A 16989-nucleotide genomic window follows, 5' to 3' on the forward strand; every position below is an offset into this window, starting at 1 on the left:
GCCCCACCGTATCATGCAAGCTGACAGGCTTTTGAATACACCAGGAGCTGCTGGTACTAAGGCCTGCCTCAGGAGAAATCTTGAGACACCTGTAGAATAAAGATCAAGATCAAGCCTCTCATGGACAACACAGGCACTGCTGATACAAAGGCCTGACTCAGAAGAAATTCTGCATCACCTGTAGCATAAAGATCAAGATGAAGATCACGCGCACCACTCACTCCCTAGTCAAAACATAACAGCGTCACCAGCAGCTCATCTTCCCTAGTTCAACTTACCACCAAAACGCCCTGCAATGTGGCCTAACGTTCCTAAGAAGACCAGGAAGTGTCTTACTCTCGAAGTGAAGCTGGGTATTATTTACAGACAAGAGAGAGGCCAGAAAACTAATAACTGCTTGCCACCATCTTGACTCCATCTACTGTCAAATATTTTCAAGTCAGCAGACTCTATTAAGAAGGCTGGTGAGACTGTATCTTCCTTGAAAGCTAAAAGAACCACCTGAGCTTGTGACTCTACAATGGATAAAATGGAAAGCCTTGTGGAAATGTGGTACATAAGTTTTGCATGCGGTACCATGATGCGCACTTTGTTTACATTCCACAGGTTGCCGGTTAGTGTATTTCCCGTTTCACTCTCCCTCCCTTCATAAAGGTAAGATCATCAACATTATAAAGTTACGTACATACATACATTAGTGTACATTATAATGACTTAAATTAAACTACCTAAATGTTTAACTTCATAATTTTTACTTTCATTAAACCTTTTACTCTACTATGATGCACTCTCGCTTTGCGTACTCTCAATGGAAGTTCAGATCAGGGGTTAAACTTGTTATAATCGGTTCGCTTAACAAAGTTTCGCTTAATGAAGTGTTTTTAGGAACGTAACCCCTTCGTTAAGCGGGGGTTGCCTGTATTGATATTATGTTTATAATAGTTTGGTGGTTTTTGGCTAGTTTTCATAAAAATCTGGCGGTAATTCAATGAAACTCATCTGGCAACACTACCCCGCTCCCTCCCGCCTTCCATTTGTTTACGTACACCTCCAAGGAGTTCTCTCTGTAAATTTGGAGGAATCCTTGTGCTCGACTTTTGTGCGACATGGCGTCACCAACCAAGAAAAACATTAGGCTAACTTTGGAGCAGAAGATGAAGATAATTAAGATGAAAAGAAATGGAAAAAGGAACTGTGATATTTCCAGAGAGTTTGGTGTGGGAGAATCAACTGTGAGAATGGTGTTTAAAAACAATGAGAAAATTGAAAAAGCTGTAAAAACCTATGGTGGACAGATTTTTGATTCTCGTAGCCATTGTACAAACACTGTGATCATTCATATGGAAAGGTACCTGGCTCAATATATTAACAGAAAGGAAAAAGAAGGAAAAATTAGGCAACCATGGATGAGGGGTCCACCATACTCAATTTTTCCCATAGGAATAATACTTCCAATTTTGCGATTTCAAATTTGCGACTCACAATGCCGCCCCATTTCTCACAAAATTGGAGTAAGCACTGTACATGCCATTTGGGAGTGATGTGGATTTTAGTGAAAGTGAAGACAAGAATGAATGAAAGAAAGAAAAAAGAAAGAGAGAGAGAGAGAGAGAGAGAGAGAGAGTAGGGAAAGGCCTAGAGTCAAAACAAGCTGACACATTCTCTCTCTCTCTCTCTCTCTCTCTCTCTCTCTCTCTCTCTCTCTCTCTCTCTCTCTCTCTCTCTCTCTCTCTCTCTCTCTCTTTCTTTCTTTCTTTCTTTCTTTCTTTCTTTCTTTCTCTCTTTCTCAACACCTCAACACCTCAAACATGCTGCAGTAGAACTTTCATCTTGCCTCTCATTTTAACCAATTCAAGCTTCTTTCCTTTGTGGACCTTCTGTTTCACCTATAGCTACACTTTTTTTTTTTTTTTTTTTTTTTTTTTTTTTAAACTCATTTTACTTTGGCCTCAAAGTATGGCCATGTCATCCCAATGTTTCCTTTTTTTTATTTTTTTTATTCATTCTCTCACTGTACACTTGATTCCATTTGCATATATGTTCATACTGCATCTTCATGCAAGTTTTCATTGCTTTCACCTCATTTGTTCACTTTCAGGTAAACAATTTCAAAGTATACATTCTTGATTTGTTTCTCCATACACCTATGGTGGTAAGAGAGTACTACAGCAATCCCTCACTATATTGAGGTTCACCTGTTGTGGCATCAGTGCATCAGAGATTTTTATAAATATTCAGTATAGATGAATATCACAGTTTTTTTGGTACATTGCAGGTTTCTGTGGCTGATCAAAATTTAGATTTTCATAATATTGGATGATCTCTGTCAAAAAAATTTTCTAGCGTAAAAAGTATTATATTAATGGTTGAAAATGAAAATATGGTAGAGCAGTTTACTTTAGACTTTGATTAAATAATATTAAACAAACTATGTAGCATAGAGCAGATAGTTGAAAAAAGAATTGCTAACACTTATGGAAAAGGAAGCTTAGGTGGTGTCAAGGCATAGCTTAGTCTTCTCAGATGATTTTGTACATGCCACACTATTGGCTAATAGGAGACACAACCAATGAGAGCATATTGTTCCATATCCTGAGTTTCATATCACTTCTTAGCAACATAGCTTTCAGTATCCTTACTGGAGTTGCCGATACAAAGGCCTGGCTTAGGAAAAATTCTGAGTAACCTGTAGCACGAAGATCAAGATCATCCTATGCCATTCAGTTCCTTTTCTACACACATATCCACAGCATAGGGAGGCGGTGGCGTAGTTTTTTTTTTTTTTTTTATGTAGGGAAGAGGGCCAGCCAAGAAAAAAAAAGAAGAAAGGATTAAAGAAAAAGGGCCACTTGAGTGCTGGCTCTCTAAAAAGTGAAAAAGCGTCTGCCAAAATTAGGGAGCAAATGCCTCAATACCTCCCTCTTAAAAGAAGACAAGTTGTAGGAAGTTGGAAATACAGATGCAAGGAGGGAGTTCCAGAGTTTACCAATGAAAGGGATGAATGATTGAGAGTACTGGTTAATGCTTGCGTTAGAGAGTTGGACAGAGTAAGGATGAGAGGAAGAAGAAAGCCTTGTGCAGTGAGGCTGCAGGAAGAGGGGAGGCATGCAGTTAGCAAGATCAGTAGAACAGTTAGCATGTAAATAGCTATAAAAGATAGAAAGAGATGTAACATTTCAGCGGTGAGAAAGAGGCTGAAGACAGTCAGAGGAGGGGAGTTGATGAGACGAAAAGCTTTTGATTCCACCCTATCTAGTAAAACTGTGTGACTGGAACCCCCCAAACATGGGAAGAGTACTCCATACACGGGCAGATAAGGCCCTTGTACAGAGTAAGGACTTGGAGGGGTGAGAAAAACTGGCGGAGATGCCTCAGAACACCTAACTTCATACAAGCTGTTTTAGCAAGAGATGAGATGTGAAGTTTCCAGTTAAGATTATGAGTAAAGGACAGACCGAGGATATTCATTGTGGAAGAGGGAGACAGTTGAGTGTCATTGAAGAAGAGGGGATAGTTGTCTGGAAGGTTGTGTCGAGTTGATAGATGGAGGAATTGAGTTTTTGAGGCATTGAAAACTACTAGATTTTCTCTGCCCCAATCGGAAATCTTAGAAAGATCGGAAGTCAGGCGTTCTGTGGCGTCCCTGCGTGATCTGTTGACTTCCTGAAGGGTTGGTCGTCTCTGAAAGGACGTGGAAAGATGTAGGGTGGTATCATCAGCGTAGGAGTGGATAGGGCAAGAAGTTTGGTTAAGAAGGTCATTAATGAATAATAGAAAGAGAGTGGGTGACAGGACAGAACCCTGAGGAACTCCACTATTAATAGATTTAGGAGAAGAACAGTGGCCGTCTACCACAGCAGCAATAGAACAGTTGGAAAGGAAACTTGAGATAAAGTTGCAGAGAGAAGGATAGAAGCCGTAGGAGGGCAGTTTTGAAATCAAAGCTTTATGCCAGACTCTATCAAAAGCTTTTGATATGTCTAACTCAACAGCAAAAGTTTCACCGAAATTTCTAAAAGAGGATGACCAAGACTCAGTAAGGAAAGCCAGAAGATCACCAGTAGAGCGACCTTGACGGAAGCCATACTGGCGATCAGACAGAAGATTGTGAAGTGACAGATGTTTGAGAATCTTCCTATTCAGGATAGATTAAAAACTTTAGACAAGCAAGAGATTAAAGCTATAGGACGGTAGTTTGAGGGGTTAGAACGGTCACCCTTTTTAGGAACAGGCTGAATGTAGGCAAACTTCCAGCAGGAAGGAAAGGTAGAAGTCGATAGACAAAGTTGGAAGAGTTTGGCCAGGCAAGGTGCAAGCATGGAAGCACAGTTTTTGAGAACAATAGGAGGGACCCCATCAGGACCATAAGCCTTCCGAGGGTTTAGGCCAGTGAGGGCATGGAAAACATCATTACGAAGAATTTTAATTGTAGACATGAAATAGTCAGAGGGAGGAGGAGAGGGAGGACAAGCCCAGAATCGTCCAAGGTGGAGTTGTGAGCAAAGGTTTGAGAGAAGAGTTCAGCTTTAGAGACAGAAGAGATGGCAGTGGTGCCATCAGGATGAAATAAAGGAGGGAAAGATGAAGAAGTGAAGTTATTTGAGATGTTTTGGCTAGATGCCAGAAGTCACGAGGGGAGTTTGAGTTTGAAAGATTTTGACATTTTCTATTTATGAAGGAGTGTTTGGCAAGTTGAAGAACAGACTTAGCATGATTCCAGGCAGAGATATAAAGTGCATAAGATTCAGGAGATGGAAGGCTCAAGTACCTTTTGTGGGCAACCTCTCTATCATGTATAGCACGAGAACAGGCTGAGTTAAACCAAGGTTTAGAAGGTTTAGGTTGAGAAAAAGAATGAGGAATGTACGCCTCCATGCCAGACACTATCACCTCTGTTATGCGTTCAGCACAAAGAGATGGGTCTCTGACATGGAAGCAATAATCATTCCAGGGAAAATCAGCATAATACCTCCTCAGGTCCCCCCAACTGGCAGAGGCAAAATGCCAGAGGCACCTTCACTTTGGGGGATCCTGTGGAGGGATTGGAGAAATAGGACAAGATACAGAAATGAGATTGTGATCGGAGGAGCCCAACGGAGATGAAAGGGTGACAGCATAAGCAGAAGGATTAGAGGTGAGGAAGAGATCAAGAATGTTGGGCGTGTCTCCAAGACGGTCAGGAATATGAGTAGGGTGTTGCACCAGTTGCTCTAGGTCATGAAGGATAGCAAAGTTGAAGGCTAGTTCACCAGGATCGTCAATGAAGGAAGATGAAAGCCAAAGCTGGTGGTGAACATTGAAATCTCAGCGAAAGGGTAGAAGAACAGAATGTGCTCCGCTTTGGAAGTTAAGTAGTCAAAGAATTTGCTATAGTCAGAAGAGTTAGGGGAGAGGTAAACAGCACAGATGAATTTAGTTTGAGAGTGACTATTAAGTCGAAGCCAGATGGTGGAAAACTCGGAGGATTCAAGAGCGTGGGCACAAGAGCAAGTTAAGTCATTGCGTACATAGACGCAACATCCAGCTTTGGAGTGAAAATGAGAATATAGAAAGTAAGAGGGAACAGAGAAGGGGCTGTCAATTGCCTCAGACAGCTGTGTTTTGGTGAGGAAAAGAAGATGAGGTTTAGTAGAGGAGAGGTGGTGTTCTATAGATTGAAAATTAGATCTAAGACCGTGAATGTTGCAGAAGTTAATGTAGAGAAAGTTTAGGGAGGTGTCAAGGCATTTGGAATCGTTATCAAGAAAGACGTCCGACCTGGGGACATTTTTGGTCCCCTCCCCAGAAGAGAACTCCGTGGCATTGATTGGAGTTCCCATTTTTCTTTTAAATTTTGTCAAGTGAATGGTGTATGTATGGTAAGTGCATGTAGTTTTGTGTGAAGGAGAGTTGTCTTCAGAGGGTAGGCTGTGACTGCCCCCTTGAGTTGTGAGACACAGGGAAACATTCAGTGAGATCACAACTAGCTTTATGTAAGGTTCACAGCACCCCATGAACTAGCGCTATTAGATCTCTCTGGGAGTAAGTTATTGTTTTGGTAGGTGTCTCCTACCTCCTCCAGTGGATAAAGGTGGTGAGCATGGGATTGGACAGATGTCCACGCGTAGGTTTGAATCCCACCACATACCACTTTGAAACTATGCCATTTGTTGAGTGGTTTAAAGTTACCTACTTGTCACCATGATATCCAGTTTCTAGGTGGTTACACCCAAAATGAGCTTAGGGGGTGATATGGGCCCTGATATGGGTACCACTATAAATAAAATTGCTTTGTCATTAGTGGGCAGAAGCTTTACAACACTTCCAATACACTCTTCAAGTGTGCCTACAGGCACTATAAGCTGTAACATAAAAAAAAAAAAAATCATGTGTAGTGTTATAGTGTTATTTAAGTTTTTCTTGTGTGTTAAATCGTGACTTTTTTTTTTAAACCCTATGATGCCACCCAATCATCCTGCACCTTCCAAACCTGGCTGTGATCCCAAGTGCCAGAGGAAGATGTTTAAAATAGTGGAGAGGATAAAACTCCTTGACATGCTGAGGGAATGTTTCAAAAGTGTTTAAGAGTGTACAAAATGTTTGTAAGAGTGTTTAAATGTATAGAATAGATTTATAAGAGTGTGTGGAGGCTTATGAAAACTTTAATATATAAATGAACACTGCAATTCCCTGATGAATCACTTAACTGATACTGTTTCTACTTTATAGATTTTCACTTATCATGGGTGGTTCTCGAAAGAAATACCTGCGATTCATGATGGATTACTATTTATTAAGCTTCTTTTTATATTCATGTATGCTTCTCTCCTTTTCATAACACCTGTAAGTGATTCAGTGATATGCTTTCTCTTCTTAGTTCTTTCACTTCTCTAGCCAGTGAATTACATTTGTGTGACATTGTCCTAAGATACTTAACAATGAATTCATTCTCCTCCATTCCCCCCATCCCTCATACAAAACCATCTCATACTTTCCTATTGCTGGTACATTCAATATTTAAGGTAATCTGAACACTTAACTGATGGTTATCACTCATGTAAAAGCGTGCCATCCCTTTTTGAGGCAGTGATCCTTGTTGGCTACATAGTTTTTCCTGCCTGTAATTTCAAATCACTCCTTGAGGCTTCCTTTCGCAAAGGTTGAATAGCTATGTGGCAAGACTTCCCAGTCAGCCACATATCACTAATACCCTCTCTACATACGGGTAGTCCGCTTTTTCCGTGCCATCAAGTTGATGTCTGGCAACTCTTAAGACACGTTGGGAAGAAAGATCTTACCATCTGATAGTCTGTTTATTTATCGAGTTAATTTGGTCTTATATTATTATTGAGATTCACTGAATATTGATTCTATACATTAGGCGCTTGGATAAATGGTTGATGAAGGCTGGCTAGCTTGATTGGAGGTGTTCTATTTTTTTTCCACCTCTAACCTTATTAGAAAACAAAGCTGAGTTTCCTTTTTCCTTTAAAACAGAGAGCTGAGTTTCCTTTTTCCTATGCTCTCTCCTAGAATTCATCATTATGAATATGCTTAGATTATGATTTATGAGTAGCATTATATATGATTTTTTATATGATTGTTTTTCTATGTAGTCATGTTAATGTGTAATCATGAGAGAGAGAGAGAGAGAGAGAGAGAGAGAGAGAGAGAGAGAGAGAGAGAGAGAGAGAGAGAGAGAGAGAGAGTAACCATAAGTGACACAGTGGTATCATATAACAAAGAGTCTCACAGCATGTGCCAGTTACATTTTTTTCTTTATGTAAGAGGAAAAAACTGGCCAAAGGCAACAAAAAGATAAGAAAAAAAAAAGGCCCACTCAGTCACCAGTTTTCTTACTAATCTGAAAGGGTTAGCCAAAGGACAGGGATAAATGTCTGGAAACATTCCTTTTAAATGAAGGCAAGTCATAAAAAGTTGGAAATACAGACACAGGCAGGGAATTCCATAGTTCACCAAAGTAAGGTGTGAATGATTGAGAGTATTGGCTAACTCTTACATTAGAGAGTTGAACACAATAGGGGTGAGAGGAAGAAGAAAATCTTGTGCAATGAGGCCATGGGAGGAGGCATGCAGTTAGCAAGATCAGAAGAGCAGTTAGTATGAAAATTAGGGTAAAAGATAGCAACAGATGCAACTTTCCGGTGGTGAGAAAGAGTCAAAGGAGGGGAGTTGATGAGACAAAAAGCTTTTGATTCCTCCCTATCTAATAGATGATTGGAACTCCCTATATATGTGATTAGTGCTCCATTCATAGGCAGGTGAGGCACTTGTACAGAGTTAGCAATTGGGGGCTGAGAAAAATTGGCAGAGATGCCTCAGAACATCTAACTTCATAGAAGCTGTTTTAGCAAGAGATGAGATGTGAAGTTTCCAGTTTAGATTATGAGTAAAGGACAGACTGAGGATATTCACTGTAGAAGAAGTGGACAGTTGGGTATCATTAAAGAAGAGGAAATAGTTGTCTGGAAGGTTGTGTCAAGTTGATAGATGGAGGAATTGAATTTTTGAGATATTGAACGCTACTAAATTTTCTCTGCCCCAATCAAAAATTTGAAGTCAGGTGTTCCATAGTGTCTCTGCATGATCTGTTGACTTCCTGAAGGTTTGGTCGTGTGAAAAGATGTGGAAAGGTGTAGGGTGGTATAACTTTATTTTCAGATATCATTGTGTGCCAATAAATACATCATTGTAATCAGTGTTAAAAGGAGGGATAAATATATGTACAGTAAGTCCCCGCACTTGGCGAATTAATTAGTCTGGTGAAACTAGCGCCAAATGTGATTTTCACTAAGCACGAGTTCTTTATACCTTATAAATTGCCTAGAAAAATGCCTCAATCAGTCTTTGGTCATTGCCAAAGTCCCTCTTTTGACCACTAAAATACCATCTTTCGAACTAAAATAAAATCTTTTGCCTTCACATATTAGAACACATGAACAAAACAGACCAATAAACAATAAATGAAGCTAATAAGACATGATATAAAGGCTGTAACTCCCGTTTTTCCACCTGTTTCCCTCGCCCACTTTCATTCCTGCTGCCACCACCATTGTCCTTAACCCCACTGGCACCACCTGTTGTGCTGGTAGAGGCCATGTTGGCAGTAAATCACCAGAATTCCTTCCCATGCTAGCTGAACAGGGGGTAGCACAAACAAAATGGCTGAAGGAGACTCTCATACTGTGTTCTGATAGGTTTAGAGAGAGATCTGACGTCACCGGGAAGCTGTGTGGTTTGCCGGTGCGGCCGCCAGGGAACAGCCAAGTTTGAATTTAAATTGCCAGGCGTGCACTTGGTGGTCCGTGGCCACCCTTCCGCCAAAAGTGAATCTCGAAAACTTACTGTAACTGAAATAATTTTCTGGCATTTTAGAAAAATTTTACATAGAAGTGAAGATGGATAACTCCTTGAGCACCCCATCAGTTAAGGGTTAAGTCACACTCCTTGATATGTATCCTCTCAAAAAGTATTACCATTTCTTATTTTTTAGCATTAACCTTCAGTTTTAGTTTTGTGTATATACTAAAGAAATGATGTAATGTTTGATTAAATTCTTAAGTAAGTAATGTAGTGATATCTGCAAATAGATATGTTACTACAGGTCATCTCCCTTTATTCTGTTTCTGCTCAGGACTCATGTTAACAATTTTGTTTCCATGTCTCATGTGACTATCCATAGAAAAAAAAAGGATCACATATTCCTGTCTCAGTTTTGTTCCTTTAACAAAGCACTTGCTTCCTGTGAATCACTCTACATAAACACATTTCCTTCCCTGTTTTAATACTGTTGCATCTCCTAATGTCTTGTTATTCAGTAAGTTGTAAAAATGTCTTTTAAAATCTTCTTCATCTTGTCATCTTTAAAAAGTCAGCTATATATCTTTATTCTCATAGTAACCATGCTCCTTTCCCTGTTTCTGTAATAGCTTCCTTCCAAAATAACTTATTAAGGCTCCTATTACATTGGATATTTCTTTCAGATGACTGCAAGCGGCGTGTGGAAGTCATAGTGTCATCTTACCATGGTGCCAATGCATTTCGAGAAGATCTGGTGCATGGCTTTATTTTAGTTTATTCAACAAAGCGCAAGGCATCCTTGGCCACTCTCAGGGCTTTCTCTGCAAACATTCCTAATTTACCAATCCAGGTAAGAATTTCATCTGTACAATACTGTATTTTAACTTTTATTAAAAAGAGATGAAGATGACAGACATAACAGTGAACACTAAACTGTGGTAATATTGTATTCCATTGTTATGATCTGTTGTGGTACCTCGTTATACATTCTGAATCTGTTCAGATCCTTGGACGTATAACAAGCAAGATCTATACATATCAAACAAATTTTTCCCTTAAGAAATAAAGGAAAAATGTTTAATCTGTTCTCATGAAAGAATATCCTGTTATTGGCATATTATACAACACAATGATGGGATTGTATATAATAATTCAAAGACTGCTTAATAGTAAAATAGTATGCCATTTTTGGTAGCATATAAGACACATACCCAGTTCTGAATGGCACATTAAGGAAATACAAGTTTTTATAATGTATTTAGGCATGTAATGCTTAAAGCAAGCTAGCAGTACGGCTGAACAAAAAGTAAGTAAGCAATCACAATAGTGGAAATATTGTACATGATTGCAGTAATAAAACAGGTTCTGTCCCAGTGATAGAGGCAAGATGACGAACAAAGCTTAGACTGGAGTGTCAAGATACTTGGCATGTCATTGCGCAGAGCTACTTTTTCATTTTTAATATTTCCTTACGTCATATTGTAATACCATATATGCCAGATTATAAGATGACTTGGTATATGAGATGACCCCCAATTTTAGAAGGAAAAGCTTAGGTTTTGACCCATTATCAGTGTATAAGATGATTCCCTTAACCTCTTTGCTGCGGCTGGTACATATATGGTCTCTCAGTTTTCTGAGAGGTCACTGCATCTGGAACACATATGGTTTCTGCTTTCTAACTCTGTGCACAGTGTTGTAGCAGGTAAAAATTAGACATAATATGCATATATGGCAACTCCCCTATATGTTGCCCTACATTAAAACCTATTTTTCTGCTCGAATGAGTTGGTGTGGCAAATATTAGCAAGGGGATGAGTACGACGTGTGGACGCTGCCATTCCCTCCCCTGCAATGGAGAGGGAAAACATTCTAGATTTTGACCATATCCTTGCTGGATATCTGACAGATGAACTGAGTGATCTCGAAAGTGATGGAGACTGGCTTAGTATTGATGAAGAAGATGAAAGCAGAGAAGACAGTAAGTCAAGTGGTGATTATGAGCCTATTGTTGATCCACCCGCACAGCAACAAAGGAAATGGACACATGCAGGCGAGGTAGCTGGCGTCAGGCGGAACTGCTGCACCTCACCCTTCATCCTTGAGCAGTTTGTTTTTCATTCCACATTATCTGGTATAACTGATGCATGTACTGTGACGAACCATTCAAATGAACTTGATTTCCTGCTGCAGTTCTTTGATAATGACTTAGTGGATGTGATTGTGGTAGAAACCAATCGATATGGTCATTGTCTGCGTAGGTAATTTGTTGCAATGACACCTCGTTGCAGACTAGCAAACTGGACTGACACAACAAGAGATGAGATTTACCTGTTCTTTTGCATAATGATTCTCATGTCACACAATAAAAAAGAATAGAATAAATGACTATTGGTGAAAAGACAAAGTATATGAACAAGAAAATATTTGGAAAATTGATGTCTCGTGACCAGTTTCTTCAATTATTATGATACCTGCATTTTACTGACAACACTAAAGCTGTAGAAGGTGACAAACTACAGTAAATAAGGCCAGTTTTGGATAAGATACGCTCATCTTTCAAGACCTAGTTCAGACTATTTCAAGAATTGTGTGTAGATGAGAGCCTGATGAAGTGGAGAGGTCGCCTATGCTTCAGACAGTTTATTCCACTAAAATGTCATCGATTTGAGATAAAACTGTTTGTTCTATGTGATCGTGACAGTGGATACATCTCAGACTTCATTGTGTATACAGTAAAACCTCGCTTGACGAACGTCTCTAAGGACGAACAATTCGGGAGACGACCAAAAAATGTCAATATATCGACCCAGGGGACGAACGATATCTTGGGGACGAACGTGGTGATAGCCAACCCGGCTATCACACAACAACAAAACAAAACATAAGCACAAAAGAAAATAGAAACAGGAACATACGAAAAATATTACATAACATAATCTTCGTGCCACCTCAATTTTCTCCTGTTTTTCCTGGGCATGGTGATGCTACTGGCGCGCTCTACTGTAGCTTCCTCGGCGTTATCCTCTCTGCTATAACGGGACCCAACATAGCGGCACTGACTTGTGATGCTACACAGCTGTTGTGTAGCTCTGGCATGCTGCGCACATCCAAAGTCCTCTCTCATGACTGTCTTCTCGGATCTTGTCTGTCTTCCTCCCCATCCTCCTCTCCTCCATTCCATCATGCCATCAATGTCCAGTCTCTCAAATAAATAACCTTTTCTTTTTTATTCATTTTATTATCATTTTGATAGCATTTAGGTAAGTAAAACAATTTAGGCTTTCTATAATTATTTCGTTCAGGTCTATTTTGAATGGGTTTTATGGACAAAAGTATTATTTTTTTTTGGTCTGGAATGGATTAATGTTATTTCAATACATTCTTATGGGAAAAATTGATTCAGGGGACGAACAAATCGGGTGACGAACAGGATTTAGGAACGAATTATGGTCATGAGCTGAGGTTTTACTGTACTGGGAAAGACACAGAGATAGAGCAAGATTTGCATTTAGGTGTTATTGATTATGTTGTCAAAACATTAATGACTCCTCATTTACAGAAAGCACATGTCCTATACATGGACAACTGGTATATGAGCCCTAATCTCTTTCAGTACCTGCTCAATGAAAATACTGGTGTATGTGGAACTGTGAAAGCAAACAGAAAAAATATGTCTAAACTCTTTGTTGTCAAGCATGGTGAGCATGCGGGACAGCACAACAACAATATTATGTGCACATGCTCTCCACTGTTCATAAAGACGATATGTGTGAAAGTACCAAGCGAGATCAGCAAGGACAAGTTGTAAAGAAGTCCATTGCTGTACTATATTACAACAAGAAAATGAGAATTGTGGATAAGAGTGATATGTTGCTCAGCAGTGTGGAATGTCTCAGAAAAAGTGTAAAGTGGTATATCAAGTTCTTTTTCCATATACTAGATATGTCACTACTCAATAGTTACTACTTGCATCAAGTAAAAACTGGTAGTATCTAGCCACTGCTTGACTTTAGCAAAAATATTGTCCATCAGATGATTGAGAGGTACAATCATGGCCAACATTACACCAATGGTCAAATTGGAGTACATGTCTTGCATCTTGTAGAAAGGCATTGAATCTCTGTAAGGATGCAGGAGATGCCACGTATGTTCTTATACAACCAGAGGGCCAAGAAAACCTGAAAAGAACAACATACAAGTGTTGACAGTGTAAAGTTCCTCTCTGTATACCCATGCTTTGAATTGTACCATACACTCAAAAACTGTTAAAAGGTTGATAGATTGGAAGTGTTGTAATGAAAGTAGGCATGTATAATATAAAAAAAAGAAAGAAAGATAAAAATTCAGTGCCTGTGTGGTGTGACAATACATAAGTTTGGCAGTCTGCATGTGGGGAGTGCTGGCATGTTGGTGGGTTGGAGGGTGGCCATTGTAGCTGTACACAAAACATGTTTGTATGCGTGGTCATTTATTATTAGTGGTTTCATATGTGGTTTTTATTTGGAAACATTGTTTAATTGCAAATCAGTTGTGTACTAAAAATTGCCATGGAAACATTTCTGTACAAAAATAAAATGTATTAAGTTGTGAAGCAAGTGGTTTGATCATGCTCTTGGCGGCACAGTCACGGGTCTGATGCCGTGTTCTGATGTAACTTCTTACTGAGATGCTTACCTTCACCACCACTGAACATAGATTTTCCAGCATGGAATGAACATACAATTCACTTAAAAAGATTAGATATGATAAATAAAGCAATAAAATTTTGCTGCACAGGGGGATGGGCCTATCAATAAGACATTCACAGTGAAAGAGTTAACAGTGAAGGGGGCATCACTGACGAGCCACAACATGAAGGACTTACTTGACCATCAGTTGGTTCCCTCTTAAAGTGCATTAGTATCATGGCAAAATTCACTCCAAAATGGCAGGAATATACATTACTTTCTTTTCTTGATGACAACGGTAGTAATTGTCACAGGGTTATTGCTGGTGCCTCACTGGGCCCTGGGGAACTGTAATATGGCCATTCCCTCACTACCACTGCTGCTAGTTTCAAAATACAACCATCCTTGATTTATTAAACCAACAATTAGCTCACACATAAGTATGTTTAGATATTAATAGTTGAAGACATTAAGAAAGCCATGATTGGATTAACACATAGTTTTTATCTACTTCATGGTTTCTGTAAGCCTAGCTAATCAGCAACTGATGATTATTATTATGGCATGGCTGGATGCACCAACACATGATGCTGTCAGTAAACATTCAACATCCTTAGAGAGTAGCTCACCCTGTCATGGAGCCAATAAATTGTGTATGTGTATATATATATATATATATATATATATATATATATATATATATATATATATATATATATATATATATATAGATGGATATATATATATATATATATATATATATATATATATATATATATATATATATATATATATATATATATATATATATATATATATATATATATATATATATATATATATATATATATATATATATATATATATATATATATATATATATATATATATATATATATATATATATATATATATATATATATATATATATATATATATATATATATATATATATATATATATATATATATATATATATATATATATATATATATATATATATATATATATATATATATATATATATATATATATATATATATATATATATATATATATATATATATATATATATATATATATATATATATATATATATATATATATATATATATATATATATATATATATATATATATATATATATATATATATATATATATATATATATATATATATATATATATATATATATATATATATATATATATATATATATATATATATATATATATATATATATATATATATGTGTATATACACAGTAAAACCTTGAAATGTGATTGCCCCAACATACAATTTTTTTTATATACGACAAACAATTTCATATAATTTATGCCTTGAAATAAGACGATATTTTTAAGATATGAATAGCCATCGGTAGGTGGCGCAGCAATCGCTCGGCTGCCCACGTCCACCCGAACATTCAGCCCGCATTGTGTATCGTTGTTCATCCTTTGTGCATGTATGTGTCTGTGCTCATCAGCAGTGTGTATTTTTCTTAAGAAATAAATTTGGCGAGAAACCACAAAATAGCCTGTATTCACTTACTGATTACACTTAGAAATTCAATAAATGAGTCAGTACAAATGGTGTTCTGCCCACAAACAAATCTTCCTCTTTGCAGTGCAAAAAACCAGAAGTCTCTAGATGTCATGGTTACCAAAATATCATAGGTTGAATGAGGTAGTATCATTGGTTTATGTGGCCTTGCGTCCAATCGGGTTCAGCGGCCTTGGCTAGAGCAAGAGAAAATGGGTCCCTTCTATCCTCTCTCTCTCTCTCTCTCTCTCTCTCTCTCTCTCTCTCTCTCTCTCTCTCTCTCTCTCTCTCTCTCTCTCTCTCTCTCTCTCTCTCTCTCTCTCTCTCTCTCTCTCTCTCTCTCTCTCTATCGATGTGTCCCAAGTTTTGTGGGTTAAGTTGTTATTTTGGGCAATATAGTTGATTTATATCATGTATACAATAAACATTGTCTTTATCTTATGTTAAATGTATATTTGGTTGGTATTTAAAGCATGTTAATTTTTTGTGGGTTGTAATTTCATATCACAAGAATGAAATAATTCTATTTTCATTAATTTCTATGGGAAAAATTGATTGGATATACAATTTTTTTTTATATACATATACAATGATCGTCACGGAATGAATTAAAATCTTATGTCGAGGTACCACTATATATATATATATATATATATATATATATATATATATATATATATATATATATATATATATATATATATATATATATATATATATATATATATATATATATATATATATATATATATGCAGGTAACACCCGTTTATCGAAGGTTCACACAACGAAATTTCGCTACAACGAAGGTTTCGTTTTACTACCATCTGCTCGTTTAACGAACACCAAACTCGCTTTAACGAAGTTTTATCTAGGTAATTTCTTTTCCATATTTGAAAGCCCCACCGTATCATGCAAGCTGACAGGCTTTTGAATACACCAGGAGCTGCTGGTACTAAGGCCTGCCTCAGGAGAAATCCTGAGACACCTGTAGAATAAAGATCAAGATCAAGCCTCTCGTGGACAACACAGGCACTGCCGATACAAAGGTCTGACTCAGAAGAAATTCTGCGTCACCTATAGCATCAAGATTAAGATCAAGATCACGCGCACCACTCACTCCCTAGTCAAACCATAACAGCGTCACCAGCAGCTCATCTTCCCTAGTTCAACTTACCACCAAAACGCCCTGCAATGTGGCCTAACGTTCCTAAGAAGACCAGGAAATGTCTTACTCTCGCAGAGAAGCTGGGTATTATTCACAAACAAGAGAGAGGCCAGAAAACTAATAATATCTTGACTCCATCTACTGTCAAATATTTTCAAGTCAGCAGACTCTATTAAGAAGGCTGGTGAGACTGTATCTTCCTTAAAAGCTAAAAGAACCACCTGAACTCGTGACTCTGCAATGGATAAAATGGAAAGCCTTGCGGAAATGTTTTGTATGCGGTACTATGATGCGCACTTTGTTTACATTCC

At 37.8% G+C, this 16989-nt stretch overlaps 1 protein-coding gene across 1 annotated transcript in view; it reads left to right on the plus strand.

Annotated features, from left to right (window-relative positions):
• The window catches only part of LOC123514151 (rho GTPase-activating protein 190-like), a 523040-nt gene that overhangs the window by 178900 nt on the left and 327151 nt on the right, over positions 1-16989 (plus strand). The window contains exon 16 of the mRNA XM_045271800.1: positions 9984-10150. Within this exon, the coding sequence (XP_045127735.1) occupies positions 9984-10150 (167 nt within the window). The remainder of the gene's footprint in view (positions 1-9983; positions 10151-16989) is intronic.

This window comes from Portunus trituberculatus, chromosome 37 (genome assembly GCF_017591435.1).
Source record: "Portunus trituberculatus isolate SZX2019 chromosome 37, ASM1759143v1, whole genome shotgun sequence".
In the NCBI taxonomy this organism is placed as follows: domain Eukaryota; kingdom Metazoa; phylum Arthropoda; class Malacostraca; order Decapoda; family Portunidae; genus Portunus; species Portunus trituberculatus.